This window comes from Rhopalosiphum maidis, chromosome 2, assembly GCF_003676215.2.
Source record: "Rhopalosiphum maidis isolate BTI-1 chromosome 2, ASM367621v3, whole genome shotgun sequence".
NCBI classification, from domain to species: domain Eukaryota; kingdom Metazoa; phylum Arthropoda; class Insecta; order Hemiptera; family Aphididae; genus Rhopalosiphum; species Rhopalosiphum maidis.
This window is the reverse complement of record NC_040878.1, coordinates 56,935,284-56,962,831: the sequence shown is the minus strand read 5'-3', so window position 1 is coordinate 56,962,831 and position 27,548 is coordinate 56,935,284. Positions and strand designations below refer to the sequence as shown.

At 29.1% G+C, this 27,548-nt stretch overlaps 2 protein-coding genes across 2 annotated transcripts in view; one reads left to right on the top strand and one right to left on the bottom strand.

Moving 5' to 3' along the window:
• LOC113552727 (Y+L amino acid transporter 2) overlaps positions 1-26,565 on the bottom strand; it is a 38,268-nt gene extending 11,703 nt beyond the window's left edge. Inside the window, exons 1-4 of the mRNA XM_026955600.1 lie at positions 26,448-26,565; positions 24,027-24,338; positions 22,201-22,447; positions 15,859-15,984 (exon numbers count right to left, since the gene is read on the bottom strand). Of these exons, the coding sequence (XP_026811401.1) occupies positions 15,859-15,984; positions 22,201-22,447; positions 24,027-24,257 (604 nt within the window). The 5' untranslated portion in view covers positions 24,258-24,338; positions 26,448-26,565. The remainder of the gene's footprint in view (positions 1-15,858; positions 15,985-22,200; positions 22,448-24,026; positions 24,339-26,447) is intronic.
• Positions 7,529-14,225, top strand: LOC113552726 (GATA zinc finger domain-containing protein 14-like). Its single transcript, XM_026955599.1, is given in 3 exon segments — positions 7,529-8,013; positions 11,236-13,486; positions 13,488-14,225. Coding segments are annotated over 3 exon segments (2,694 nt in total). The 5' UTR covers positions 7,529-7,759; the 3' UTR covers positions 13,677-14,225.
• Positions 26,566-27,548: the final 983 nt, after the last annotated feature.

Here is a 27,548-nt window from a genome sequence, read left to right as displayed (position 1 = left end):
CGGTTCAGTTCGTTTATTGGTCGAGTATAATAAGTTTTTTCTCTCCATTAAACTATATTGTATTAATAATATTATTGTATCTAAATAATATTTTCAAAAGATGAAAAATTTCAAAAAAAAAAATTTATAAAAATCATTGTATATTATGTTTTTGGATATTGTAACCGTTTCGGGTATAATCAATTATTTACACGACCAGTGTTTTACAAAAACCTAGACCTAACCTAAATGTAAAAACTCATAGAACGATCATTGCATAACATGCTGCAGTACGACTGAAAAGTAAATAAATCCGATAGAGTTTAGAAAATCACTAGTTTTAGTTATGCACGGATAACATATAATATTACAATGTATGCGGAGTATTATATACGTTTACGTTTTATGGCATGACTATATATAGGAGACTTTTATTATATTATTATAAAGGAAGCATGCGCGTGAATGGTCTGCGGGTTTACGGTAGTCGAATGAAAACGACACGAAAAAAAAAATGTTATTAATAATTTCGCATTATTATTACACATATTTCAAGAAAAACGAAAACAATAATAATTATATTATAATATTCTCACGAGACACGCGATGATACAGCACTTTTCTGTTGTCCACCAAAGTACCTACCTACGCCGTTCGAAGAGGAAAAGCGATTTATTGTTATTATTATTTTTTAATCTTATAATGTTCTCTTAATCCGCTGCATCGAGACAACTACGCCGATCGCGAGCAAATCATTAACGGAAGTGCTCGGACGGAAAAAATGATCTGTTTATAATGCACAGCCACCGGTATATAGGTATAAAGTTATACAGTGATTATTTTAAAATCACTGAGTACAAGTACAAAATGTACTTTGGTACATTTAGGTACATAAGTCTTGTACAAAATAATTGATCGAAAAAATGTAACGGTTTTATAATTTAAAAATATAATATTATGTATAAGGTATTTCATTCCACCTCTTCCCCCTATCCTTTAAAAATGATTTTATTAAAATTCTAATTTTTAGAATTTTTCAAAATACTCAAGTATAGTCCATAAAGACTAAACATACTTTCAAATAGATACTAAGCTTTCTATACAAAACGTGTTATATGCTCGAAATAATGTAAATTTATCATCACTAGATATATTACACAAAAATATAAAATTAACACAATATTCAGTCTTATCTATTACTACTTTTTTTTACGAAGCATATACAATGCTAATATATTACAATTAATTCCTATAGTATTTTAATGATCATATGGAATAGACCACATATAATTAAATTTATTGTACTCAGCTTTTTGGTATATTAATTTTAATAATTTAGAAGCTGACCGTTTAAATTTTGATTTATATGTATACCTACACGAACATTATAAAAAAAATCTTAAAAATGATAAACGATTTACAGAAACAAAGGTAGGTATTTCTCATTTCTCATTGAAAATCTCATCAAATCAGATTCAATAAAGTAATTTATTATTAAGAGAAAAATGCGGTAGAGCTTATCTGGGTAATCACCGTGTAAATACATATCAGTCGTAGAAAATATCTTGAAATATATACTTTGTTCGTTTATTATATTATTATATCATATTGGGTATATTATTATATTATAGGTGCGCTATTTATTTTATTTTGCGCAAATCATTGAGCACGCAGATATTTACCCATAACGAGCCTATTACCACCGGCTACTTCAAAATATCTCATAATAATATAATATAATCATACACATCTTATATTGAGACCCATTGTCAGCAGATCGCTACGGACGACCGATTCTCGTTGGTCGCGCGAAAACTGTTCGCGGAGAGCCTATACAAGCGATATTATTATATTGTACAGCTAGTTTTTAATTGTCGTCTATATATCACTGTATAGTACATAGTACATATATATACCCTACTTACAATAAGCCGTGTCGCGATATCGTTTCGGCAATTCGTAGGTATATAAATTATATAAACTCGTTTTTTCTCATATTTTATCAAGCGTTTAATTTTTGATTTTTTTTTAATCATTGTTTCGACTAATAATTCGTCGCTATGGCCAGCATAAATCGATACATTTGTATTATACATGTATAGAAATATTACTTAAAAGAGTTGTTCAATATGATTATATATAGTATTGCATAGGTTTGTTTTTTAGTAATAAAAAATTAATAGTAGTAGTATAACTAATAATGTTATGTTTGAAATCTTTAATATGTTATCATTTCAGTTTCGATTTGATTAAATTTTTAGAAATAAAAGCCTTTTTTTGTCACCATAAATTTTAATTGATTCCAATAAAATTTAAATATTTACATAATATTAAAAATTAATACTAACACGGTAAAAGTCTATTGGTACATTTAATGTTTTGGGCCCTAAAATATTAAAAAAAGAGTTTCAGCGAGGATCCAATATTTTGATTTTTATAGTTTCTTGGTTGTAGGACGGGTTTTTTTTAGTAGTGTTTTAACCCTCGCATTAAGTCTTTGTGAGGATGGTTTTGGGTCTATGAATATTCTCCTATCGCATCATCTCTCTAATCTCTCTCAAAAATTATGAATAGGTTTCTTCCATTTCATTCTCATAATTCATAGTCATTTACACTACCTATTCATGTAATATTATATAGGTTTTTATTCGAATACAAGTGTAGTTGTTGTCGTACTCAAACATTATTTAATCGTAGCGCGTATTCGATTTTGTTCCGGTCATGCGCGTCTCTACATTTCGACGTACCTACATTATATTGAAGGCACTATTCCATCAACACATAATTGAGAGTTCGTGGCCTGCGTTTCGCGCACATTTTGACATGCGGCAAACTTATTGTCGTCATTATATTTTACATTTTTTATTCATCAATCGGATATAGGTATATGTAACAATCGGTTCGATGGCTTTCCAATGTATCTACCCGTACACAACAGTAACAATTATATTATAAACGCCACGGCAGGTTTTCGTTTTTATTTGATGCGGCACTGTGGCATTAGAACACTATACTGTGTTATTTTATCGAACGATGAAAATATGCGTCAAATCTTATCGGGGGGTCTCGTCGACCAAAAAAAAAAAAAAAAAAATGAAAATAAAAGTTCTTTGTTACCGATTGATCATTTCATAGATAAGGGAGGAGAGAAAAGAAATTCACCTATCATGTTGTTATTTGTATCAATGTGTCCCAAGTGAATGAAATAAAACCAGAAATATAGAGTACACTTATGATGGATGCTGTCCGCGTGTAGTTCATCAACGGCAATGTGACAGTTACACACGACGAATACTTGAAGTGGACGCATATGTATAGGTACACATATATATGTGTTGTACCTACACTACAAGGTTAAACTTTTATGGTTTGACAGACATTTTCTAGTTGCATTTAGTTAAGAGTTTTTTTTTATATAAGAGTCATAAGGACATTCAATTTAAAATAATATATTAATAAAGCTATTCATTTATTGATAAATAATAGATAAACTAATATCTAATTAATAAGCGTTTAATTTTCACCAAATCTTTGTGATAAGCTGATTTAGCCCTAATTGGTGCACTCTACCATCCATGTATAATAATTATTATGTAATGTATAAAGAAGTCCTCAAAAAAATATTTTGTTTATAGAAATATGAAATCAAAATATATTTACTGATCGATTAAAGTTAAACACTATTAAAAAGTATAATTTTATTTTCCAATACACACAAGTTCGTCGATAAAGCGACTGTTTGGCGATAAAAGAATAATCATGTCCATGTCCAACATAGCGTTATCCAATGACCGCATCATCCTTCCAATTCGGTACTCCGATAACTATACAGTATATTATACAGGTAAATGTATACCAAAATAATAGTATACACGCGTGACTTATATTGCATATTGTTATCTTATCGTCATCGTCATTATACAATTATAATTATACGCATGTAAAGTATTGTGACTAACATCCGTTTCGACCGTTGCAGTGCGTGTATATGCGATGAAAACATCGGAATAGAAATCTGAAACGTCGAACGCGTTTTCCTACGAACCTACAAAGAATGTCGCTCAATGTGTGATTAATCGCCCGGGAAAAATACCGATGTACTATAAGCGCGTATGATCTCGCGTGTCGTCGCACACGATATATGTGACGATAGGTATAATAATAATAATAATAATTGACGTTTTGATTGTATATATTGTATTATAAACGACGTTGTGAAAGGTCCGCCACAGCATCCTCATCGTCTATATTGCTGCTAATACAGCCGCTCCGGGGACCCCCGATTATTATTATATATATATCACAACCGCGTATAACGCCGAACGGATTATTATTGTATGTATACGTGTGGAATTTCGGTTGAAATTATATATATATATTATATTTTATTGGGTATATTATATTATATTATATTGTTGTCTTATTGTATTATAGCCGTGCGTACGGATCAGATGGTTTTTATATGGAAAGTTTTCAAACGTACCTCATCTGAATCGAAATTTTCGTTAGATGTTTTGACGTGTTACATTATAATATGATTATATTTTAAGAGACTCGCCGCAGATATTATTATAATCATACAGTCATCATCGTTGACGACTGACCACCGAAAATGATGACTCGAATAAACGTTCACGGCGAGTAATTTGTTTTGAAACTGTCGAACTGCGATCACAAAGCTGTAGATTATATTGGAATGAAATAAAAATCAACGCTCAACAAATTGCACAATAGCTAAAATGATTTAAAAAACCAAAGCGTGTAGCCTTAATTCTAGACGGGAGTATATTAGGTACCTACATTTTTTGAGTTTATTAAAATTCGAATAACCATTATGTATATTTATATTATAACCATTGAAATATCATAGCACTGAATTCTGATATTCGTTAAAATTTAAGTAAAAATATCAGATAATTTATCTTTATCCAGGATTAGAAAGTCAGTACAAATATAATTCGATATTTTTCTGGTCCAATGTCATACACTATTTTTCTCCAAAACAATAATTTTACAATTTACAATAAGTTCAATGATTCAGTTGTAGTGAAATCTATAACGAGAAACACACTAATATATTAATTGATGTAAGTACTACAATACAAAATGATTATAGTTATCGATTTCCTCCGGTTTTGTGACATTGATAACTTATTACAATTATAAATAGGCATTCTAAAAAACCGATTTCTGTAACACCAAAATTTTAAAATTTCTCTCTTAATCCGTACAACTGATATAGATGCCAGCGTGGTAACATAGCAAAAATAAAACATTAATATTATTTCCGTTGTACATATTTCAATAGTCCAAATACAGTCTTAATTTGCTAGATTCTTACTTAATTTATAAACAATAATAATAATGTTTTAGTAACATTTATTATAGAAATTTATTGAGAGAAGCAAAATCCCATCGATAAATAATTACTTTTAGAATAGTTAATAGTAAAATTGATATAGGTATTTAAAAGTATAAACTATCTTGAAAAATAATTATACTCATTAAAACCAATATAACATTTTTTATATTTTATTTTTTATTTTTTATTTCATATTTCTTATTATTCTGATATCGTTTTTAAAAAAATAATTTTCCTCAGTACTTTTAATTTAGACATCGGCTTTTCAAAAATTAACTGTATCTACTTATTTATGTGGTCTAATTTTTTTTTTTCGTTATTTATAGGTGTATGAAGTTATATAGAATAACACGATACAGTGATACGGAGGAGGAGGTAAAAGGATACTATATCATTCGGCATTCCATTAATTTTTGTATTAATTTTTTATCCTCACTTATTTTGTATAAAATTGTGTATCCCTTTTAGATTTTTTAGATTAATTGTTTTAATAACTTATAGCTCATATGTATAGAGGACATATAAAATGATGTTGATTTATATTTGCTTATATATATTTAAATGGTCTTTTTTTTTATAAAACATATTTTATTTTTTTAAACGTTAATATTTAACACCGAAAATCAGTGGACCAAAACGTTACTTATTTGCTAAAGATATAAATTTAAAATATAAATATCTATAATAATATAATGGTAATATTCAGTAATCACATATGAGTCATATATACTATATACCTAATAACTGAAATAGATAACAGCACATAACAATATAATAGCTGGTAACTTATGAAAAATAAAAGTAGGAATTAACTGGATACCTGGATTATAAGCCCCCCCCCCCGTAAACAGTTATTTTGATCTACTTCATTATCGTTTATTTTAAAAACTTATTTAATTCATGCATAAAATATTGTTTTATTGAACCTATTTATCTATACAATTTTTATCCCCTGTGTAAATAATGTATTTCTGGTGAGAATGACAGTGCAATATTTTCAAAACATTATGAAATAATGTGCATATAATATAATATAATATTTTAAACGTAATTGATATAGTTATAGTTTCACTTTTTTTTTCTCTTAGCTAAATACCGATATTTAGTATGTCAACATGACGCCTGTGTATATAATATATAGTTACGATGAATGATAGACGCATGAATAATATTATAATATTATGACCGAATAACGTTATTAGGTAATATATACGAACTCTTCGATTATCATTTTTACGCGCATGGATTTTTTCTTCAACATATCGTACTACTGTATGGAGGTACATTATGTTTATATCCGTGTAAAGAGGTAAAAAAACAACAAACATCATACTAAACAAACACGGGCAATACAATAATCACGTATATGATGTGTATATCATCGATTTTTAGCGAAAAAACTCATCTAAAAATTAAAAACATTTTATTATAGCTACTTACTTAATATATTAAAAATAGATATTTATACAATAACGAATATGAAATGATATTTACACAGGTTTTTGACACACGCTATGATAATGTGAACAGAACCCATTAATGATAAATTTTTGTAAATTCTTCAGGCCCTCAAATTTTTTTATGAACAATTCAGATTTTTATTAAAGAGATTTTTTGAAATGGTAAAATCGTTCGATAAAATCGAATCATGTTTTAGTTAACACATATACATGTCTAGTGAAATTTTTTTACTTTTAACTAAACTCGTAATTATTATATTCATGTTTAGACATTTGTCGACATCATAATATTATAATATACTAGGAGTTATTACAACTTTGATAGTTATGTTTTTTAAAAGACAATCGACAAAACTTTTAACCGTCAGCTTTCAAATCCTAAATATATGTCACTACCTCTATACAGCTGCAACAGCATACTTTGTATTATTATTATTAAGGCCTTCGCCGCGGGTAATCATCATAATCGACGGGACGCGTGTCATTATATCGGTTCCGTCATACGACGGAAGCAATTATTATTTTATTCTCAGACGAATCCGTTTTCATCTCGTTCGAAAACACATGCGTTGAGTTTTTTTCTACCTTCTGTCTACGCGCTCGTACACACGCACGTCTGGCGGGAGATTTTCACTCTCGACAAGAAAAGCGTCCCCTCTCTGACCGTTACCGGTGGCGGTCGATCTCTGCAGAGCGCGGGAAATCTTTAGCCGCCGCTACTCGTGACGGGTTGGGTTCGACGTGGATCTGTAAGCACAGTCGCACTGCCACCGCCGTCAACATGTCGCAGTCTCCGAGTGCCGTCCGTCAGAATAGGGACGTCGTTTAATAATTATTGTCACTATCGTCGCGTCGACTGCTGTGATACTCGTCTCGAAGGAGTGTTTTTCTGTACATTCGGTTATCCAGTTTTCCGTTTTTCGTCTATGAAATCTCGTTTTTTGCGTCCAAATGAATAATGGCCAACACCGCTGCGCCGACCATGTGTTGTAGTCGCGGGTCCGCGGCGGCGCTCGGTCTGTTTTTTTTGTTGTCGTTGACTTTAAGTCACCCGGCCACCGCGGAAGTCCGGCATGCCAGACACAAAAGGACAGTATCGGATCTCATGGAAGGACTCATGAACGCCATGTATTTTCACGTGGATCCGATGCCCTTGCCCTCCACCGTAATCGCCCGAATCACTCATTTATCGGCACCCAACAAAGTTTACAAGTATAATTAAGCTGATATTATTACTATTATTTAACTATTGTTATTATTTCATTTACAAACAATTATTTTTATATAATACAGATAATATGATCTTACGATGTTTATTAAGTTACTCATATTCGGTTTAAAAGACGATTTAAAAAAATAAAATTTGTAAATTTTTACTCGATTATTATTATTAATGAATATATAAACAAAAAAGAATAAGCTACAAATTATGATTTTATTTTTATTATTATATTATCACCAATATTGTGAATTTTAAAATGGTTATTTCCATATATTTGAATTAATTATTGAGTTTCTTTTCAACTGAGAATTTAATTCAAATTGGACATTTGATTACCTAAGTGCCCTTACAAAATAACATTTAGAATAAAATTTTTTTATTTAATAAGTTTTTGAAGATTGATTATTAAAATTATAACTGTTGTTCAAATTTATTAAGAAATTTGTATTTAAAAATATTCTATACCCATCTTAATATACGTACGGATTTTTATTTTTATTTTTATAGTTTCACTTTTATTCCTATATTTGAATTATATTATAACACATGTCAAAATATATACAGCAATTATAATAATTTTCGATTTTACGTTCCGGCTAGATTAAACCATGGTACATAGAATAATAATAACAAATAATAGGATCGCCGTTATTATGTATATTTAATATATATAATATATATGTGTGTTACTATATAAGTATAAGTATAACATATATGAATTAAGTATAGTCCGCATGTTGATATTATATTTATTTTATTATTAATTCGTTGAAAAACATAGACTGCTATTGCTGATATTAAAAAGAAAATATTGAAGCAGAAAAAATCCCTCGAAAAAAGACACTATACATATGTATACAGATCATCTTTAAAGTTTTGAAATATTTCCCAGAAATTAATCAATTGTATTGAAGAGCTTTAAAATTGGTACATTTTTTTTTATAATTTTTGATCCACTGGTGCTAATTTAATTTCTGAAAATACCCAATAATATAAAATTCAATTTATGATGGATGCTATCCTATCTCAAAAGTAAAAATCGCATACCGTAATATATCAATACTCAAACCTATAAGGTGGAATTTGCAAGAATGGTTGGTCACAAATATTTAATTATTTGGATTTTTGGTGCCAATTTCCAAAATGAGATTACAAAATGTCTAAAATATCTTAGACATTAAATTTTCGGTAAATTTTGAATTGTGTAAAATTTCACAAACATATTATGTTTATTACGTGTATAACTTATACTTGGGCAATATAAATTGTTAGCAGTCCACAAATTTACTATAAAAATATTATTTATAAGTCTACCTATATAATTATACATAATACTTTCCTTTCCACTAACTGCCAGTTGTAATCATAATTTTTTATGACGGGCATACATACATATTTTTAAATAACATTCATTGTTGCCTATTTAATTTCTATTTTATTTTATTGACATATTATTGATTCATTACAACACTTTATAATGCATTTTATTCAATTCATATCTATTATTATTTTTTATTCATATATTTTGTATATAATATTATATTATTATATACTTATTGCTTGGTGGCTATTTCAATTTCAGATTAAACATTTTTAAATAATTGAATATGTATACCTCACTTTAATTTAAAACTATAGTCAAAATAAAAATTGCAAATGATAAAATTGGTCACATTTGTTAACATATTAATGACCAATATAATATATTTTAACATCGATATTCGGTATTTTGAAATAACTAATTTTCCTTACATAACGTATTAGATGTAGGAAGTGTTTTATATATACTAACTGGAAATTGTAGGTCATTATATATTGAATTATGACATTTTTTATGAAATTATTCATTAAAAATGATCGATGTCAAATTGCTATTACTTGCGTATCATTTATTTAAGATTTTAAATTATATTATTTTCTTATAGCTATCTAAAACATTATAAATGGAATTCTGTAGTATAATAATAACATATCCATACTACAATCATATTTGATTATTATTCATATTACTGTGTTCCAAATTTTTTTTTTTTTTAATACGAAAGTAATACAATTTATAATTAGATCAATTGCATAATAAAATATTGAGTATAAGTGTAATAGAATGAAAAAATTGCTTTAGGCATTGAAGGTATTCATAGATATTCATATTTATTTAGCAAAATATTAACAAGATTTTGATGTGATTATCGAAGAAAAAAATTACGCCTACGCAGTCAAAATATTTTTTTTTATTATCAATTATTGTAAAAGCGCTAATAACTATAAAATAACAGAAGAGAAGACGGATGACGGACGCGTGTATTGAGTATTTTTCATTCGTCATAGATAATTTTTTATTACACTTACTTTATTTATTATTTTTTTTATTAAGGAGAAAAGTATAATATTGTTGTATAAATAATTGATCAATTTCGTTGGGCAACTAAATAATTTTACCTTAGAGTTATGAAGCCATTATTAGGTACTATGGTAGGTTAGTTTTAATCTTTATGAGGTATATAATAAATATAAAATATTTATAATTATAATTATAATTCAAAACAATATTACTTTTAAAGATTATAACTTGATTATATCATATTTAGTCAAATATTTAAATTCTTGTGCTGTACGTTTTTTTTTTAATTTCCTTAGTGCTTTTAAAATGTATTATAATATATATTTTGTGATCCTTCAAAAAATACGTTTATTACTATTACACTAATGGTTCAAGAATATGAATTATATTTATGAATTACAATTATTATGTTATATACATATTATATTTATAAGCAGTAGGCTGCTTACATAAATTATGTTAATGGTGTTGTTGTGATACACTAGTCCATTGCTTTTAAGTAAATACTTAATGATAAAAATGTGCAGTGAGGCGATTTTTTTTTATTAAAACTTCTATTAATATATTCAATCATAAATTCGACTCGTTATCGTTAATTTAATGTGTCTAGAAAATTATGCTACAATGTTTAAGCAATCTGTGTAAATTTCTATTTAAACGTATGTTATTTGATGTCACGTACAAGACTATTGTTTATAATCATAGTTTAAAATCGCCGCCCAGGAGAAAATACCTTTGTCCAATTTAAACTGCAGAACAATCGTTTGAAACTAAATTCATTTTATTTTTTTAGACTTTTTCGTGACTTTTTAGTGACATTTTTATTTTTATTTAGATACGGTAGATTGACGCGTTTGATTTTTTTCTACAGGTACGTTCCAGTGCAAACATTAAAGTTATCAAAACTGCGTGCTCGTCAAATAGCTGAACCAAAACTAAGACTAAAATATCCGAAAAAAATTTCAATAGCTACAGATGATTCATCGTTGACCTTGTTGAAAAACGATCTGCCATGGACACTACATCCGCTTCCGCCTCCTTTGCCAACGTCCAAAACGATTAAGCTTGAGGTGGACAAATCAATGCCGTGGGCCTTGCACCCACTGCCACCGCCAGTTAAAACGAAAAATTATTCCGATTATTATTGGCCAGACTCTAAGACACGGCCAAAGTACTATTACAGGTCAAAACCGTTAAAGACGTACCATTATGTCAATAATAACTATAAATACAAAAATTCAAAAGTTCAAGCCAACTTCAAACCCACCTTGGAGTACAGTAAGCCCGCGGTCGATTATAAGTCCGTCGTCAATCATGATACGAAGCCCAACGATTACAATAATCACCCCGTCGACCATAAACCCGTCGATTACAATAATAATAAGCACAATGACAATATTAATAATGTCGAATACTCGCCGCCTGATTCTTTCAAGTACATCGATTACAAGCACACCGATTACAAGCACATTGATTACAAGTCTCCGGACTATAAGTCCGAATATCCGAAACATACGATGGACGAAGAGACGCATGAAAATATTAACGATGATGACCACTTCGATCACGACGACCACAATGACATTTATCATTATTCGCACGACGATCACTCGGCTCAAAACAATGATTTTCTGTCGCCATCGTCACAACAGCCTCCTTCCACCGAGTATGTTTCACATATAACCATTGAACCGTCCATTCAGATCGCGTCGTTTTCGGAATCGGAACTGCAGGGCGACGGTACAAACAGGGACAGCAGCAGCGTATCTCAGGACGATGCGAAACATCATAGGACGTGTCAGTGCACGATAAACGGACATCGTCACAAACGTGATGCCGTCGACGAAAATTACAGTGACGATGACCGCCGTAATTTGCCATGGACGATGAACGGTACCACTGTAGATATCAACAACAATTATGATAACAAAAATCGTACTGCAATCCGGAAACCAACAGATTCTGACGCAGCGCCGTCTTCGCGAAATGCGTACGTTGCTCCGCGAGTTGGACACGCCACCGACGTGCAAATAATCAAGTCACACGACATTACTGAACAGTCGATGATCAACAGTCCTAGTCCTGCGAACGGTCCTAGTCCATCGATCGGTCCTGGTCCTGCGAATGGTCCTGGTCTTACGAACGGTATAGGTTACGTGCAACAAGTGCGCAACATGAATAATGACCACCCAGTCATAAAGCTGCCTCCCGCCGAAACGGAACGCGGACAGGCGAAAAAGAACGACGCAACCACGTTTAGGGACGAGAGCGATAAGTTCAAAGTGGAATTTAATCGTGACGTTAACGATTGGGATGAGTCGAAATCAGCTGGCAACAAACAAGGACGGTACTCGTTGATACAATCTGACGTAAACAATGGTGATGGTGGAGTTAACTCGGGAATGGCGGACGACTACGGAAGCCGGCCGACCAGGGACAAACCGGACATGCGAGGGAAAGGTTATCACGTCGTCAGAAGCAAGGTGGAGAATTCGGATAGAGGCGTATCGTTTAGCGTGCAGACTCCCTTTTCCGTTTCCAGTTTCTCTTCGAACGTCCGACATCCGGAAGAACACCAGTCCCGGTTTCGTTACACCGGACACAAATCCGAGCCGTCGTCATCACTATCGTCAACACCATTGTTGTCATCGTACCGGAACGAATACTCAGAACCGCCATTGGACTTTGAGCAGTTTGGTTTGAAATCGGCTCTAGGCGACGACCATCCGCTCAGTCCAGATCAATTTTCACGATACTTGTTTGATGACAAACCACCTGAAACCGTAACGATTGGTCGGCTCTCGTCACGATTTCCGGAAAGTTTTGGAAACATTGCAACGGATAAACGTCCCAGTACCGGGATTTCGGATCGGCCGGCCGCGTACTTTTCAAGGGATTTCGGCCACGATGACCGGAGTCGTTTGAAAACGTCGTTGAAACCGTTTCGGTATAACGCGAAACACGGGCCATCTCAGTCTGCTGACGATCTGTTCGACAGCCGGTCGAAAGGTGGACGTCCGTCCACTGAAGAATCGTTCTTGGAATATTTCCAACCGGTTGTTATCGACTTTGACAGCAAGTCAAAACAGGACGACAGCAGTTTATTAAAATCGTTCGGCGGCAAGCAACAATAACAATTTCGGAGGTAACGATAAATCGCGATACTTCGGTAAAACGGAAAATTCGGTTTTTGCGAAATTCAAAAAAAATCATAATTCTGATCAGCTTCGTTTGCCCGGTCGTTTACACGAATCCAATGAGAACTTGTCAAGAAAAATGCTTTTACATCCTTCCACATTCGACATAGATTAGCACGAGTGTCTAGTTATTTATACATACAGCAGGTGATATCGTTGTTTGGTTTACGCGTAAATTACTTAAAATCTATTTTTGTTATAAACTATGATTTACCTACTTACAATCATCAAATGCAATATAAAAAAACATACTATGCCATTATGCACTTTATGTATGTAAAACATCATTATTATTATACATGTATTATTATTTTAAAACCGTGTATGTATACGTAACTATTTCCAACCTTATTCTAAAAAAGAAATTTAAACATTTTTCATAGGTACATTTTATAATTTGATGTTACGAGATATTAGTCAATTGTTCATCTTAAGAACAAATTCCCGTCTTTATAATTAAATATAAGTCGATATGTTTAAAAATTAAATAGTTTACTATATATTGTTCAAAATGATATTTAAATCTTTTATCGCTAATAAATTTAGGGTGCCATGTAAAATAAAATATTTTTAATATTGGATGAAAATAAAACGGTTCTATACACTGTAGTGACATTTAAATAATATGTTCTGTGAAACGACTATTACTTTAATATTATATAGAACATGGTTTGCGATAAATTTGTACAATTAGAGCATATTATATAATGTACAAAAAATAATGAATGTATTAATTTTAATTATTATATTCATAATACATAGATTATGGACGTAGTATTATGCTATACTTATATAATATAATCGTTTGTATGTTATGTAATGATTTTCTTGATGAATTTATAAATAATGTAATTTAATTTTAATAAATAAATAATTTAATTTATTTATATGATGTACTTATACGTATCAAAACTTTATAGGCTTAAATCGTCACTTAAAATTATTTCAGAAATATGTCATGACATTTATACTGAAAGCGTAGTATGTTGACACTCCGACAGCCAAAATTCAATAAATTATAGGAAAATACAATTATAATATGCAATATTATAGTTAAAATTGTCGTTATTTTACGCTTTATAAGTTCTAGTTATTATATTGTCTTTAAACATACTGGAAAAAAATTTAAAACGTTTTAAAATTTTAAATAATTACTTAAATTACTGTAAATTATCAATGTACAATAATTAAGGTAACCTAACCTAACCTTGGTGTCGAAAATAATGATTGAAAAATTCGTACCAGTATTGGTATAGGTACGCCCACGTACATGTGATCGTAAATTGTTTAATTTGTGTAGATAGGTACAATATCAAATATCTAATACTTTAAAGTGAATTCCTAGTGAATAGGTGTAAACCTATATTATGTATCTATTTATTAGTAAGTTAAACATTAATGATTCTATTTTGAAGTTGCCTACAGTATGCATATAATAGTCCATACGTGTATTTATGGAAATTCAGTAAACTTTTTTCATTAAGTCTTAATATGTAAGTATATGGAGTAAGACGTAAGTATATATATATAGGTAAATAGGGAAATTACGGTAAACTAAAAAACACGGAAGACTACAGAAGATTAACGTGACCAACCCTACTTGTAATGTAGAATACAGATTAAAGGCCTAAAGAATGAATACTATATGAGATCAATTAAAAACGTTTTTATTTCTGAACAATATTCTAATCGTAATCCGGAAAATCTCAATAGTAGATACCATTAAATCGTGTGGTAATAAAAAGCTTATCTTTGTATGGTTTCATAAAAGAAAAAATCTATGAATAATATTTACATAGGTTTTTATGGGTGCTTAAGTCTTAAAGAACAGTTTTTATAACAATTTGCCAGGCGTCTCTGCATCAGCTATAGAAAAATAAAAATGAGTGTAGTTCTTTTCAGCGCTTCTCAATAACCTTTGTGTATGATATACTTATACGAGCCGTTACGTGAATATTATACAACTTTCCATATATATTTCTAGCAACTTTTTACAAAAATGTGTTTAAAAAAGGTCTATTTTTTAAACTGTTTAGATTAATTAGTAATATTTGTTTATATTCCTCAATAAAAAATGATTTATAATTATGCTGGCGGCTCAAAGCCTGAGAAACGCTAATCTACCCAAAATAATTATATTTATTCATAATCATTAGTCATTCGCTATAGTCCGACAACGATAAATTATTTTTTGATATTTGTTTTCGATACAATTCATAAACGTAGCGCGTAAAACATTTTAAATACACAAGTAATCACGAGGAAACATGGTTTGTAAAAGAAATTAGAGCGTTTACCTGCGTATAACTGGTAAATTCCCGTGGTAATAATGACCATGAGAGCTAACAACTTGGCATAGGTGAAAATATCTTGTACGCGTGTTGCCCACTTAACGTCCCAGCAGTTGATAAACGTCAATAACACTAAAAAAAAATATGGAAAAACAAGAATTTAGACACGGGTGAATATTGTTGACAGGTATCATTGTATCGTATTGTTGGATTAGATATATTTTTATTTTTTTAGCCATAGAAATTGTGTTTCAATAATTACATAGCTTAACCTATCCAACGATAGTAATATTGAATACGTCATGCAGATGATTATTTATACTGTATAGGTAAGTACATAATATACACCGTATATTTATTTACTATAATATTATGTACTATGACGTACTAAATTACATTTTTGCAGTGTTTTCGTATACAATATGTACCTATAATATGCATTAACTAAATACTATATTAATGTTAAAAATGAATTAACCATTAGTTTACTGGAAATCACAATTTCAAAATCTGCTTTCTGTACGTCATGTTGCCATATTGGTACATAAATTCGTAATAGAGGACAATAATACAATAATATTCATATTACAGCAGCAAAGGTTTATGTTTAATTAAATTAAATTGTGAATAATATTGTGTCATCATAATATTACAATATATTCAACTTGTATGTCGTATGAAAAAAAATGATTTCAATCAACATAAAATGTATTAACAACTATATTTGTACTATAAAATCAATATTTTTTTAATTTCCGTTATAAGCTTTAATTAACAACATTTGCGATTTCGTTTTATTTTCAGATTCTACTATAATTTTTCAAAAGCTTAAAAAAATAAATAAACGGTAGACAATACACAATAGGTACAAATAACAGACTTATTGATTTAAAAAGAAAATTGTATTTGGTTTTCAAAATAAGTATTCTACACGTTACTCTGTTTAATTGAAATAACGAAATACGATTTGCTTTTAAAAACTACTTTAATTTCAAATATTTTCCTAACATTCTTATAGCATTTTGTCACTTCGTGATAAATACTTAGAATTTAGATTAAATTACCACAAAAACAAATCCAATTTACCATAAATATCATAAGGATAAAATAAAAAACCAAATTAAATCGTAATCAAAAATACAATAAGCAATACTAATAATAGGTACACGTAAAATAAAAATATTTTATAAATATAATATATAATATATAATAAATATTTTAATAATTCAACTAAAATCAAAACCAGGCATTTAAGACTAGACGAGATTGTTGATAGTATACTATGAAATTATTATCACACTATTTATTTATTTTTATAATACCTAAAAAATACAACATCAGTTTCATAGGCTTAATTTTTTTTAAATGTTTATGATGATATTTTTATTTACTTATATTATATCTTACAATTTAGCTTTTTTTAATAATGTTAAAATATGCTGTTACAGGGCGCATTTTCGTATTTCTCCGTTTACTGTTGTAACATTCTTTCAATATGTTTTTGATAGTAAGGGTTACTCTACAGTCCACAGGTTTTACACAATAGTAAATTTTCTTACACAATTATTTATTATGTATGTTAACATTTTTCAAACAGAAGAGTGCTCCAAAACGTTCATATTACATACATCATATTATGTATAATATTATGGAAGTAGACTATAGGTACTTCAGATGTATTTAAAAATTACACAATACAGCTAGTACAGTAGTATTTACTACATTAAGTACATTTTAATTTTATGAATCTAAATTATTTCAATTACTTTGCTGATAATTTAAAAAATAAATAATAATTATTTATAAAATATCAAAATATTTCATTCATTTTGGAGATAATTTAATACTTTTAGAAACTGAAAATGGATAATCTTATTTACGCATTTTTATAGGGAGATTGTATCTTGAATACCAAATTATAATTATAAACATATACCTAATGATTATGCTAATATCTCTAGTTATTTATTTGTAATCTTTATAAAGTTTTAAATGAATTTAATTAAACCCAAATAAAAATTCTCGTATAACCATAAAAGTTAGATTAATATCAAGGTAAAACCAATTAAGCACTGACTTTTTTTTAGTTATTGATTATGTGAACAAAATATTACGTTATTTTAACAAAACAAAAATGATAGACTTTAAATAAATTTTTACTATAAAAAAAACCATTAAATTATTATGTACTATTAAGGTAGGTATTGATTATCCATCTTAATATATGCCTTGAACAGAAATGTAAATAATCATTTCAGCTTGAATTGTGCATGAATATCATCTACAGAAAAAGATTCCTTGACGTATGAGCTCCTCCAAAATAGACACGTACAATTTAAATCTATTTCACGTACAGAAATATAATGTGATTTCGATCTCACCATAAAATAATTTGTTTTATTGTTATCATGACGTTTAAAATTGTATTCACAAAATTGTTATATATATAGTGTACATACATTATATTGCTTAGGTTATATTTTCTTCGCCACGAATTATTCACGAATATTGCAGTTAACAAGGTGTTTCCTTTTAGACTATTTAAAAGATCATAAATATGAATTTGTAAAGAGTGTATAGTGTATATACTGTTTATTGCTTGGCCTATATATTCTGTTGTTATAAATAAAAAATATTTTGTTTAATCTTTTTTTTTAAATTTGTTAAGTAACTTCACTATATAATATTATATATACGTACGTACTTACTAAATTTATTAACCCAATAAATATTATAATTTATAAGCATTAAATTAGCTATCTTATATCTCGTAAGTCGTATTAATATAATTTATTAGGTATTTAGGTATGTTGTATGCATAATACTCAACGTATACGTATAGTCATAACTACAAATATGTATTATTATACATGTATAATATATAAAAATCAATAATATTCAATGCGAAAACATTTTTAAATTCAATTTTAAAATTCGTCATTGCTAATAAGAGGTTGTAGTGATTGTGTAACGTTAGATGCGCGCTTAACATTATCTGGTGGGGGATGTGGGCGAAAGTTTCATTGATTTTTCCCGAGCTCTAGTGGAACGGTAGCTGCTACCACGTGGATTTTCCCATTGGAGAAAACTGTGCACGCGGTTTTCACGTACTTGGACCGAAATGAAATATTCTTGAATAATCACGTGTGATTGAGATTTAAGAAAAGATTTAAATATTAACTTGTACATTTTCTAAAAATGAAACATTACAGTTGTACGAGTTCATTTATCGGTGTGTTTCACCATCATCAGCTATAATATGTAAACGATTGTATATTATTATTATTATTATTGTGAAGCCTTTTAATACTATTGCTTACTATTTAGGTTGCAAGTTTGTAATGAAAGAAAAATTAAATAGTATATAATTTTTTTTTGTCAATTTAAAAAAATTCTAATGATGTCTTATCTGTAAAGCCTTAAAATGTAAACTTTTTTACTCAATATTCACTGATAAATCCATTGGCTAAACTCGTAAATAAATAATTTAAATTAATCATTTTTATTGGAATATATTATAGCCAATTAATAATAAATATATAAAAACAGCATTTATTTATGATATATATTTTTATTGAAGTTTAATAGATTTTAAATCAGATACTCTAAAATATAATATACATAGGTACCTCTTAGGTCATAATATTAGATCATCATTTAAACTTTGATTCCTAGCTATTACCATTAATATTATAATATACTTGGCAGGTGAGAAACTATGTAAAGAACTGTTATATACATTATCTAAAATTTTACTGGACCGATTTTTGTTCTCTAGATTTATTGTATTTTTAAATTTATGTAAAATTGTAAAATTGGTAAAATTAAACAACATCACACTAAAATAAAATTAATTTACGTATGAATTCGTGATGTTAAAATTTATTTCTAACAAACATCGTACGCAAATCGAATTCCCACTTTTATCACTAAATATAGTAGGTACCTAAACATTATACATTATTATGCGTCTGAATAGAATCAGTGAATTTATAATTGAAATCAAAAACCTTTGCGCTCTAAATATTGGTAACAATGATATACATCTATTTTATTACTGTAACAAAACGTTAGTCCTTTAATATTATAATGTAAGGTTTTATTTGCACTCAGTGGCCGGTTTGCCACTCAGTTTGCATGATACTGTATGCAAATTATGAATAATATTATGAAAATTATTAAAACATGAATGTCTTTTGACTCTTGTCTAATCAAAATTAAACCAACCCAATATGATACAGCAGAGCAATGTTTAAACAATCGAAGAAATTAATGGCTACAGTACCATGTAATCGCTATAATAACTAGCTAAAAATACATTTGCATAATTTGCCGACAACGAAATTTAATTAAAATTTCACGAAAATAAATGTAATAAAAATAATAATTTGCGTCAAGTTTTGCTCATGTAGGTACAATATTTTTATCTGTATAAAATAGTATAAAAAAAATTATTTTAATAAACTTTAATGTATTTTAATAATCATTTACATATTATACAGATGAAGTTTTATATTTTCCTAAAATATGTTTTAAAATTCGAGATATTTTTATAGGTTCAATATCGACAATTCACATACTTTATTTTTATTCTAAAACTATTAAAATTCTGTTAATTTCTTAATGTTAAGATTTAATATCGTAAAATTAACAGTTACTAACGTAATAATATAAGCTAAAGCTAAATTAATTTCAATAACCATATCTTAATAAGTAAAATAACAAGCTTACACATTTTGTATTACGTGTATACTAGCGATATAATAATATAGATCAACCTATTTAACAATTAAATTCCACCCAGCAGTTGCGAATTTCTAACGTGACTATACGGTTATTTATTATCTGCAGATTTAGTAAGTTCTTGTTCAATGACGTTTAAAGTTTGAAAAAAAATTTGTTTTTTTTTTTATGTACGGTAGATTTCGAATACGGTCAGTGCTAATTCTGCTGCAATCTTTAACTATTTCCACAAAACCGTTAAAAAAAAAAAAACGTGAAAGTAAAACATAATATAGTTATAAAATCGTTTTATTTTTTAAGGTTTAAAAACAGTTAAAATTGAACATCCGGCAAAAGAAATAAGAGTCCAGTTTTGAAAAGAGCATAAAAAGAGCAAAAATACAATGTAAAATGTACACAATAGGCTCAGTAACAACGAATATTTACATTTTTTTTTTTTTATTATAGTACATACTTATTATTAGTTATTAGTTATTACAGTCTAATTTCAATTATAATTGCATTTTTACAGATTTTAAGGCTGATAACGTGTGCCTCACTGATCCTATCATGTACATTAATCTCTTTTGGTTTTTAACCTTGACGTGATATATTCCGCATAATCGTCAATAGGTTTTTATGTTTTCCATATTATTTTATAATGTCGGGCAATTTAGCCAATTCAGCGAATAGATATAAGAGGACAAATTATAAAATTTAAAATCCATGATAAATAATTGCATTAAAAAAAACCTATTACAATTCACTAATAAAATTAAATTTTACAATAAAACAGATAAAAAAAATTACATATTATTATCTTTTCGTTCCCGTCATATGTTTTGTATTTTTCAAACTTATAACATGCAACATAAATTATGCAAAAAAAAACAGTCGTTATCAGGATGATGAGTAAAGTCAATAAGGTCCATCAACTCAATAAATATAATTATATTTTACCTATTATTGTATGTTTATAATATTTTATTAATTTGAATATTTTTTGTATTTTAAATAAATAAATATTAAAAAATTAATCAGTATAAAAAAATATAATTTTATTCTCAAAATTATTGAAAACGATACGGAAATAGTATACAACAATAATACTACATCAGCTTATAAAAAATATAGTATGATTTCATTTCTAATAGACTGCAACTGACATCCGTAAAATTGAAGCTTAAAAACTCATAAGTCGATTCACCAAAAAAAAGGCGAAACAACAAAAAAATATTGACTTTATTTATAGATTTGAATTTTTTTCTACAATATAGTGTTAAGCTTTAATTTTTCTTTTTTTTCCTCGGTATCATACATATACATTATACACTGACCAATATTCTCTTAAAAACTCATCAACATATTTTACAATTTTATACGTTTCAACAAGGGGCCTTTCATGTATAACTTAGGTTATTAAAGTTAAAGCCTATCTAAGTTGTCTAGCTGTAATAGCTCGGAGAGTCGTAACCGTTTTTCCTAACTTTTACCAGCCGCTTAATATTTATTATTAAATACCTATACTCGTATTACGTATAACTGCAATCTACAATAGTCGATACCCTATAATTACAATATAATTAGTCCGCATACGTTTATCATTACACGAGTCGTTATATTTACCTATGCAACAGGCGGCTAGCAGTCGTGTGGACTCTTCGGGTGGATCGCAGTCGGTATACATGGGTTTCAGCACGTAAAGGCTAAAAGTGAGGGCGACGATGGCTTGCGAACACGGTCGGACGATCATGCACTCCACCCACAGTCGCATGAAAGCTATAAACGGGCCAAACGTCTCCATGATGTACGCGTAGTCTGCTCCGGACTTGGATATCATACATCCCAGTTCCGCATAACAGTAAGCGCCGACCTGAATAAGATAACTCGTAAATGTCAACCGCAGCGACGTCCCGAAATAATAAGGCATGTGACGTGTTTAATTACGTGTTATAGTTCCTGGTCGCATAACTAACCGACAATATATTATCTAAACGTTTAATCACATTCTATCTGAAATAGTGAGCTAAAGGTCCCTTAAACGCGATTTAGTAATCCGTAATTGGTCCATTAAGTTTTAGTGAACCGTTAAATCAATCAATTTTTAACGCGACTTGACATAAGACTGCCGAGTGTACTATACATAATACCCGTAAGTACCTACTGTCTCTGTGTTATGTCTCGTCCATGCCGTGCCGAAGTCTATCTAACGGGCGATGTAGTGAAATAATTCCAATAAACGAAATATAAATAGTGTAGGCGTCTATGGTTGATATCGGAGTTCAAACACAAGTTGATTTTCAATAGAGAATGTTTTCGAGATAAAGTCAATCGCCAATCGATATACATCACGTTTCCATTTAAGTACATTTACTTTAATATAACTTTTTCGTGGTTAAAGTACAATACATATTTTATAAAAAAAAAAAGAGGAGGCATTACCTATCGAAAATATTCTCCATTTCTCGAGTTTGGCAACAGATGTTTCAACCCTGATATCGACCTCAAACGTTACAATTGCGTAGTGGACTTTTGCCGTACAGTTCGTTAGATATTGAAGGATACTGCAGTGTGTTTGGGCTAAACTACGTCCGATTAACACATCATTATGTCAAGTGTACACTTTAAAAATTATTGACTATGACGACTTCTTGCCGTGGCTACAAGTTTATACATAATTTGGGCAAGTGTAAATTATACATAATATTTGCATGTAAAAAAAATTACGCGTACTCTCGGATATTTCGATTATATATTAATTATATTTTAATCATAAACAATAAAGATAAAAATTATAATTATAATAATAATAAAGAAATATATTTGACCGATGTGCTTATTAAGGATATATTATAGCATTTTATTAATATTACGTTTTCGGCATAACCATATAACGACTAAACTATAGGTCTGAATTAATAATTGGTTTATATGTAACGACAAAATATTATTACAACACATTGAACTATATTAATTTAATATGCCAAACACAATGTAGAGAGAGTTACTGTTGGAAACTTTTTATTTTAAAATTTATAAAAATACTATAACACTTATACTTATCTGCGGTTAAATGTTATAAATATTTCATTCATCTCATTTGAGATTGTATTATTCCAAACGTGTGTTCGTCGTCATTATTCATTAAATGAAAATTTCTGGGCACAAGGCGCAACTAACATAAATAATGAACCTAATATTATTATAATATATTTTAGGGTGAAACGTGGTGAAAATTTTAAGGGAAGTAGCAAATTTGTTAAAATATCGATTTCTTTATTATACTATAGTAAAAATATATGGTTTATCTAATTTTAGGTTCTGAGTAGAGCAATGAATGTATTAATTTTATAATGATCGAATGATGTATGCTTTTTAAGGAATCTTTACATCAATAATAATAATAATAATAATAATACTAATAACAGTGATAATAGGATGCAAGTAGGTACCATCGAAAATACGCCAGACAAGACCCAGACGATCAACGAAGCGTTCACCGACCCGGTGTTTTCCAACACGCCCGTCGGTGATATGAATATTCCGGACCCGATGATACTACCCACGATGACGGTGACGCCGTTCAAAAGGCTCATTTTGGGCTTCAATTCGATTCCATTGTCTTCGGCTGGAGCCACATCCTCCGCCACCGCTGCTCCATCTTCCTTCCGCTTCACGCCCATTTTCTCTCTTTATTACTCTATCTAATTACAGTTGTTGTAGTCGACGACTGTATGCGGCTCTATATACGCAGGATTTTGGATCTGCAAACGTTTCAATAAAAACGATGAGTGCGTATGAAGTACTTTAATACGTTGATAATTATTTCAATAGGAAAATTACACATCTTCAGAGGACGTGGATTTGGATAAAATTCAGAATAGATAATTAAATGTCGTAAGATATGCACTGTATATACGTAGGTATAGCTGATAATAATCGTTAAAAACTACAATTAATATGTAGTATACCCTAGTTATATTTGCGAACAACAGCTCGCGGTCCACCGTTGTCAATATTATATCGCTAAATACTAGTTTTATTTTTACACGAAGTGTTAGTATTACACTTTAATAAAAAAACTTTTTTCTTCTTTTTTACGTCAATGTTGTAAGATTTTACCCGGACATTAAAAAAACAATCCAGCTCCTTCAAAACCATCACTCAAGTTTGTTTGAAAAATATATTAATATTTCGATTAAAATGTCAATCTTTATTGAAATTGAATTGATTCTGTGTTTGCTCATGACGTTTGTGCTTTTATAAATGACCTATTATACAAAAACTATATAAATGAAGTAAGTTAAATTTTCAAAAAAAAAAAAAAAAAATACGATAACATAATTTTTAATTAACTTTTTTAGAAGTGTTAAACAAATATGTAATTCGATTTTTTTTCCAAAACTATTTTAGTATTTTATTCCTAATAATTTAAGCTTATATAGTATTAAATGATCGGAGATTTAAGATAAATTACACATAAATCAAAGGCTACGTATAAAGTGTCTAATAATTAATATGCATTTGTTGCAAGTATAATTATTGTTGTAGTAGAAAAGATAATACGGTTTTCATAAGAATATATTAATGATAATGACGTACTAATCATTAATTGTTTATAAATTATATAATAACATTTACGAATCATTTGTATAGTTATTATCTCTTTTTTAACTCTCAGTTCTAGATTAATCGTTATTTTTTTATATTTAAATCACTACTTTTTATTTTTTAATGACTAAGCGTATGGAAAACATTCAAGAGAAACATACATTATAGAGTATAAACCAATTTGATTGAAAATATAAAAAAATCAACAAGCTACGAACGAATTATATAAGTATATTACATTTGCAACTTTAATTTATAAAATTTGGGTAAATATTTTAATGTATTATTTTTAAATTGAATCTAACATTATATACTGCATTAAAAAATAAAAATGCATGTTATAGAACAACATTTTTTGTCACCTACATTTTAAAGTTTTAATTTTACATTTGTATTATAACGTAAATAATACACTTTAAAATATTTATTATTTTGTATAAAAATAATAATAAAACTTTAATTTTTGTTTGTTAATAATTAGATCTTTTTAAAGTTGTATTTGATATTATATAATTATGTATAACTATACTATAATAATTTTTAGGAAAGGAAAAATGAAACATTCATTCTTCAGTATTAACTAATAAGGTTGCAAATCACCTATACCCTTTAGATATTGATATAAATATATATCTAAAACCAAAAAGACAATTTTAAGTTAATCGTTGTCCATTCGATGGTATTAAAATCATGATTCGAATAATACATATCCATGCACATATAGGTACAGTATATTTAGATGATCAATTTTCTGTTATAACCTTTTTTGTCAAATATTTTAACGACCAAAAAAAAAAATACTTAAGTCGTACTCGTGGGCTATGTATACTAGAGTATAATAATGGTGTCGATATATACCGTTTATTATTAATTTCAGAAGAAAAAATATAGTAAATCTGTACTAACTCGCCAATAAACAAATAACGACCACTAATATAGTTTATATAGCGTAGTAAATAGTAATAATACAACAATATAGATATACAATACAGGTATATTTAACGTATAACGTATACATTCTGCAGGCTAGCTGCTCTCAGTGGCGTTCTCGTTGGGATTGCATCCTATACATATATTATATACGTGTAATTTTACGTGTGACATTTATTATTTTTTTCGATGGTATTTAAAATCGTATTAAAACACGTATAATAAATTTATTGGCAAAGTCTTAAAAACCATTATACCTACTAATATACTATGCATAGTAATAATAATAATAATAATAATAATAAAAATAATGGTGTGTTGCAACTACTTACTATGTCATCGTGAGTTAAAAAAAAACTAACTAAATAAAAAATAACGGCGTGCAAAAAATTTTAAGGCGTCGACTCGTCTGCCGCTCAACGATTCGGTTACTGAGCAACGCTACTCCCGGTCTCCCGGCATCTATCCTGTGACGCCCGACCGCGGTTTATGCATATGACATCTGTGTGTGCGCAAGCGCGCGCACGCCCGAGCGTTTTTCTTTTCATGTGTGTAGTGTATGTGTGCGTATCAGGATATTGCTAATTCGCAGGCGCAATCCCTTCGAACATAATGGCGCGCGATCGGCCGCGACGATGAGGAGCGTTATTAAATTTCACACTGAACGAGCAGTAGGAAGAGAATATGAGTGGACTACAGACATACATGTTCGACGGTATATATAATATAAAATAAATAATACCCGCGTTGTTAACAAACACACCCTATCTAGTGTGAATTTTTTTAGGGGGAAGGAGTGAATCAATAATAAAAATAATAACTCCAATAATATTTTTGCTAATAAATATTTATAGTAGATTTTCAAACTTATGTTTTCAATATTTGGTAATTAATTAACACAATTATAGTGTTTAAACGAGTATTATAAGATTTTATTGAAAAGTTTCGATGGTAGAGGTTTAAGCCCGAAATTGACCGCCCCCCCCCCAACTCCCCCCACACTTTCGATTACGATCATAAATTATACACTCGCAGATACACATGATGCGGACTGCGGATGTATAGACTCACTTGATCGTAGTATATCACAAAAGTGTTTATGATATGTATGTGATGTCATTGATGATCTGGGCAACTAGATTCACCAAAAATCTGGAGGTCTAAACACCTTCGTGTAGAAAAGATGTCTTTTGCTTACACACTGTATTATAGTCGATAATATATTAATTAATTTGAAAGTTAGTAACACTATTCTTCAAGACAAAAATCTGAAGTACGAATATTTTTGCGCAGTTTTTTTTTTTTATGTCATTTATAACATTGCTAATATATATTTTCCAATGGCAAATATAACGGGCAGTCAATGCATTAAATAGTCGCCGGGTTATAGGTACAATCATAAATTACCATAAACGATTTTTAATTAATAACAA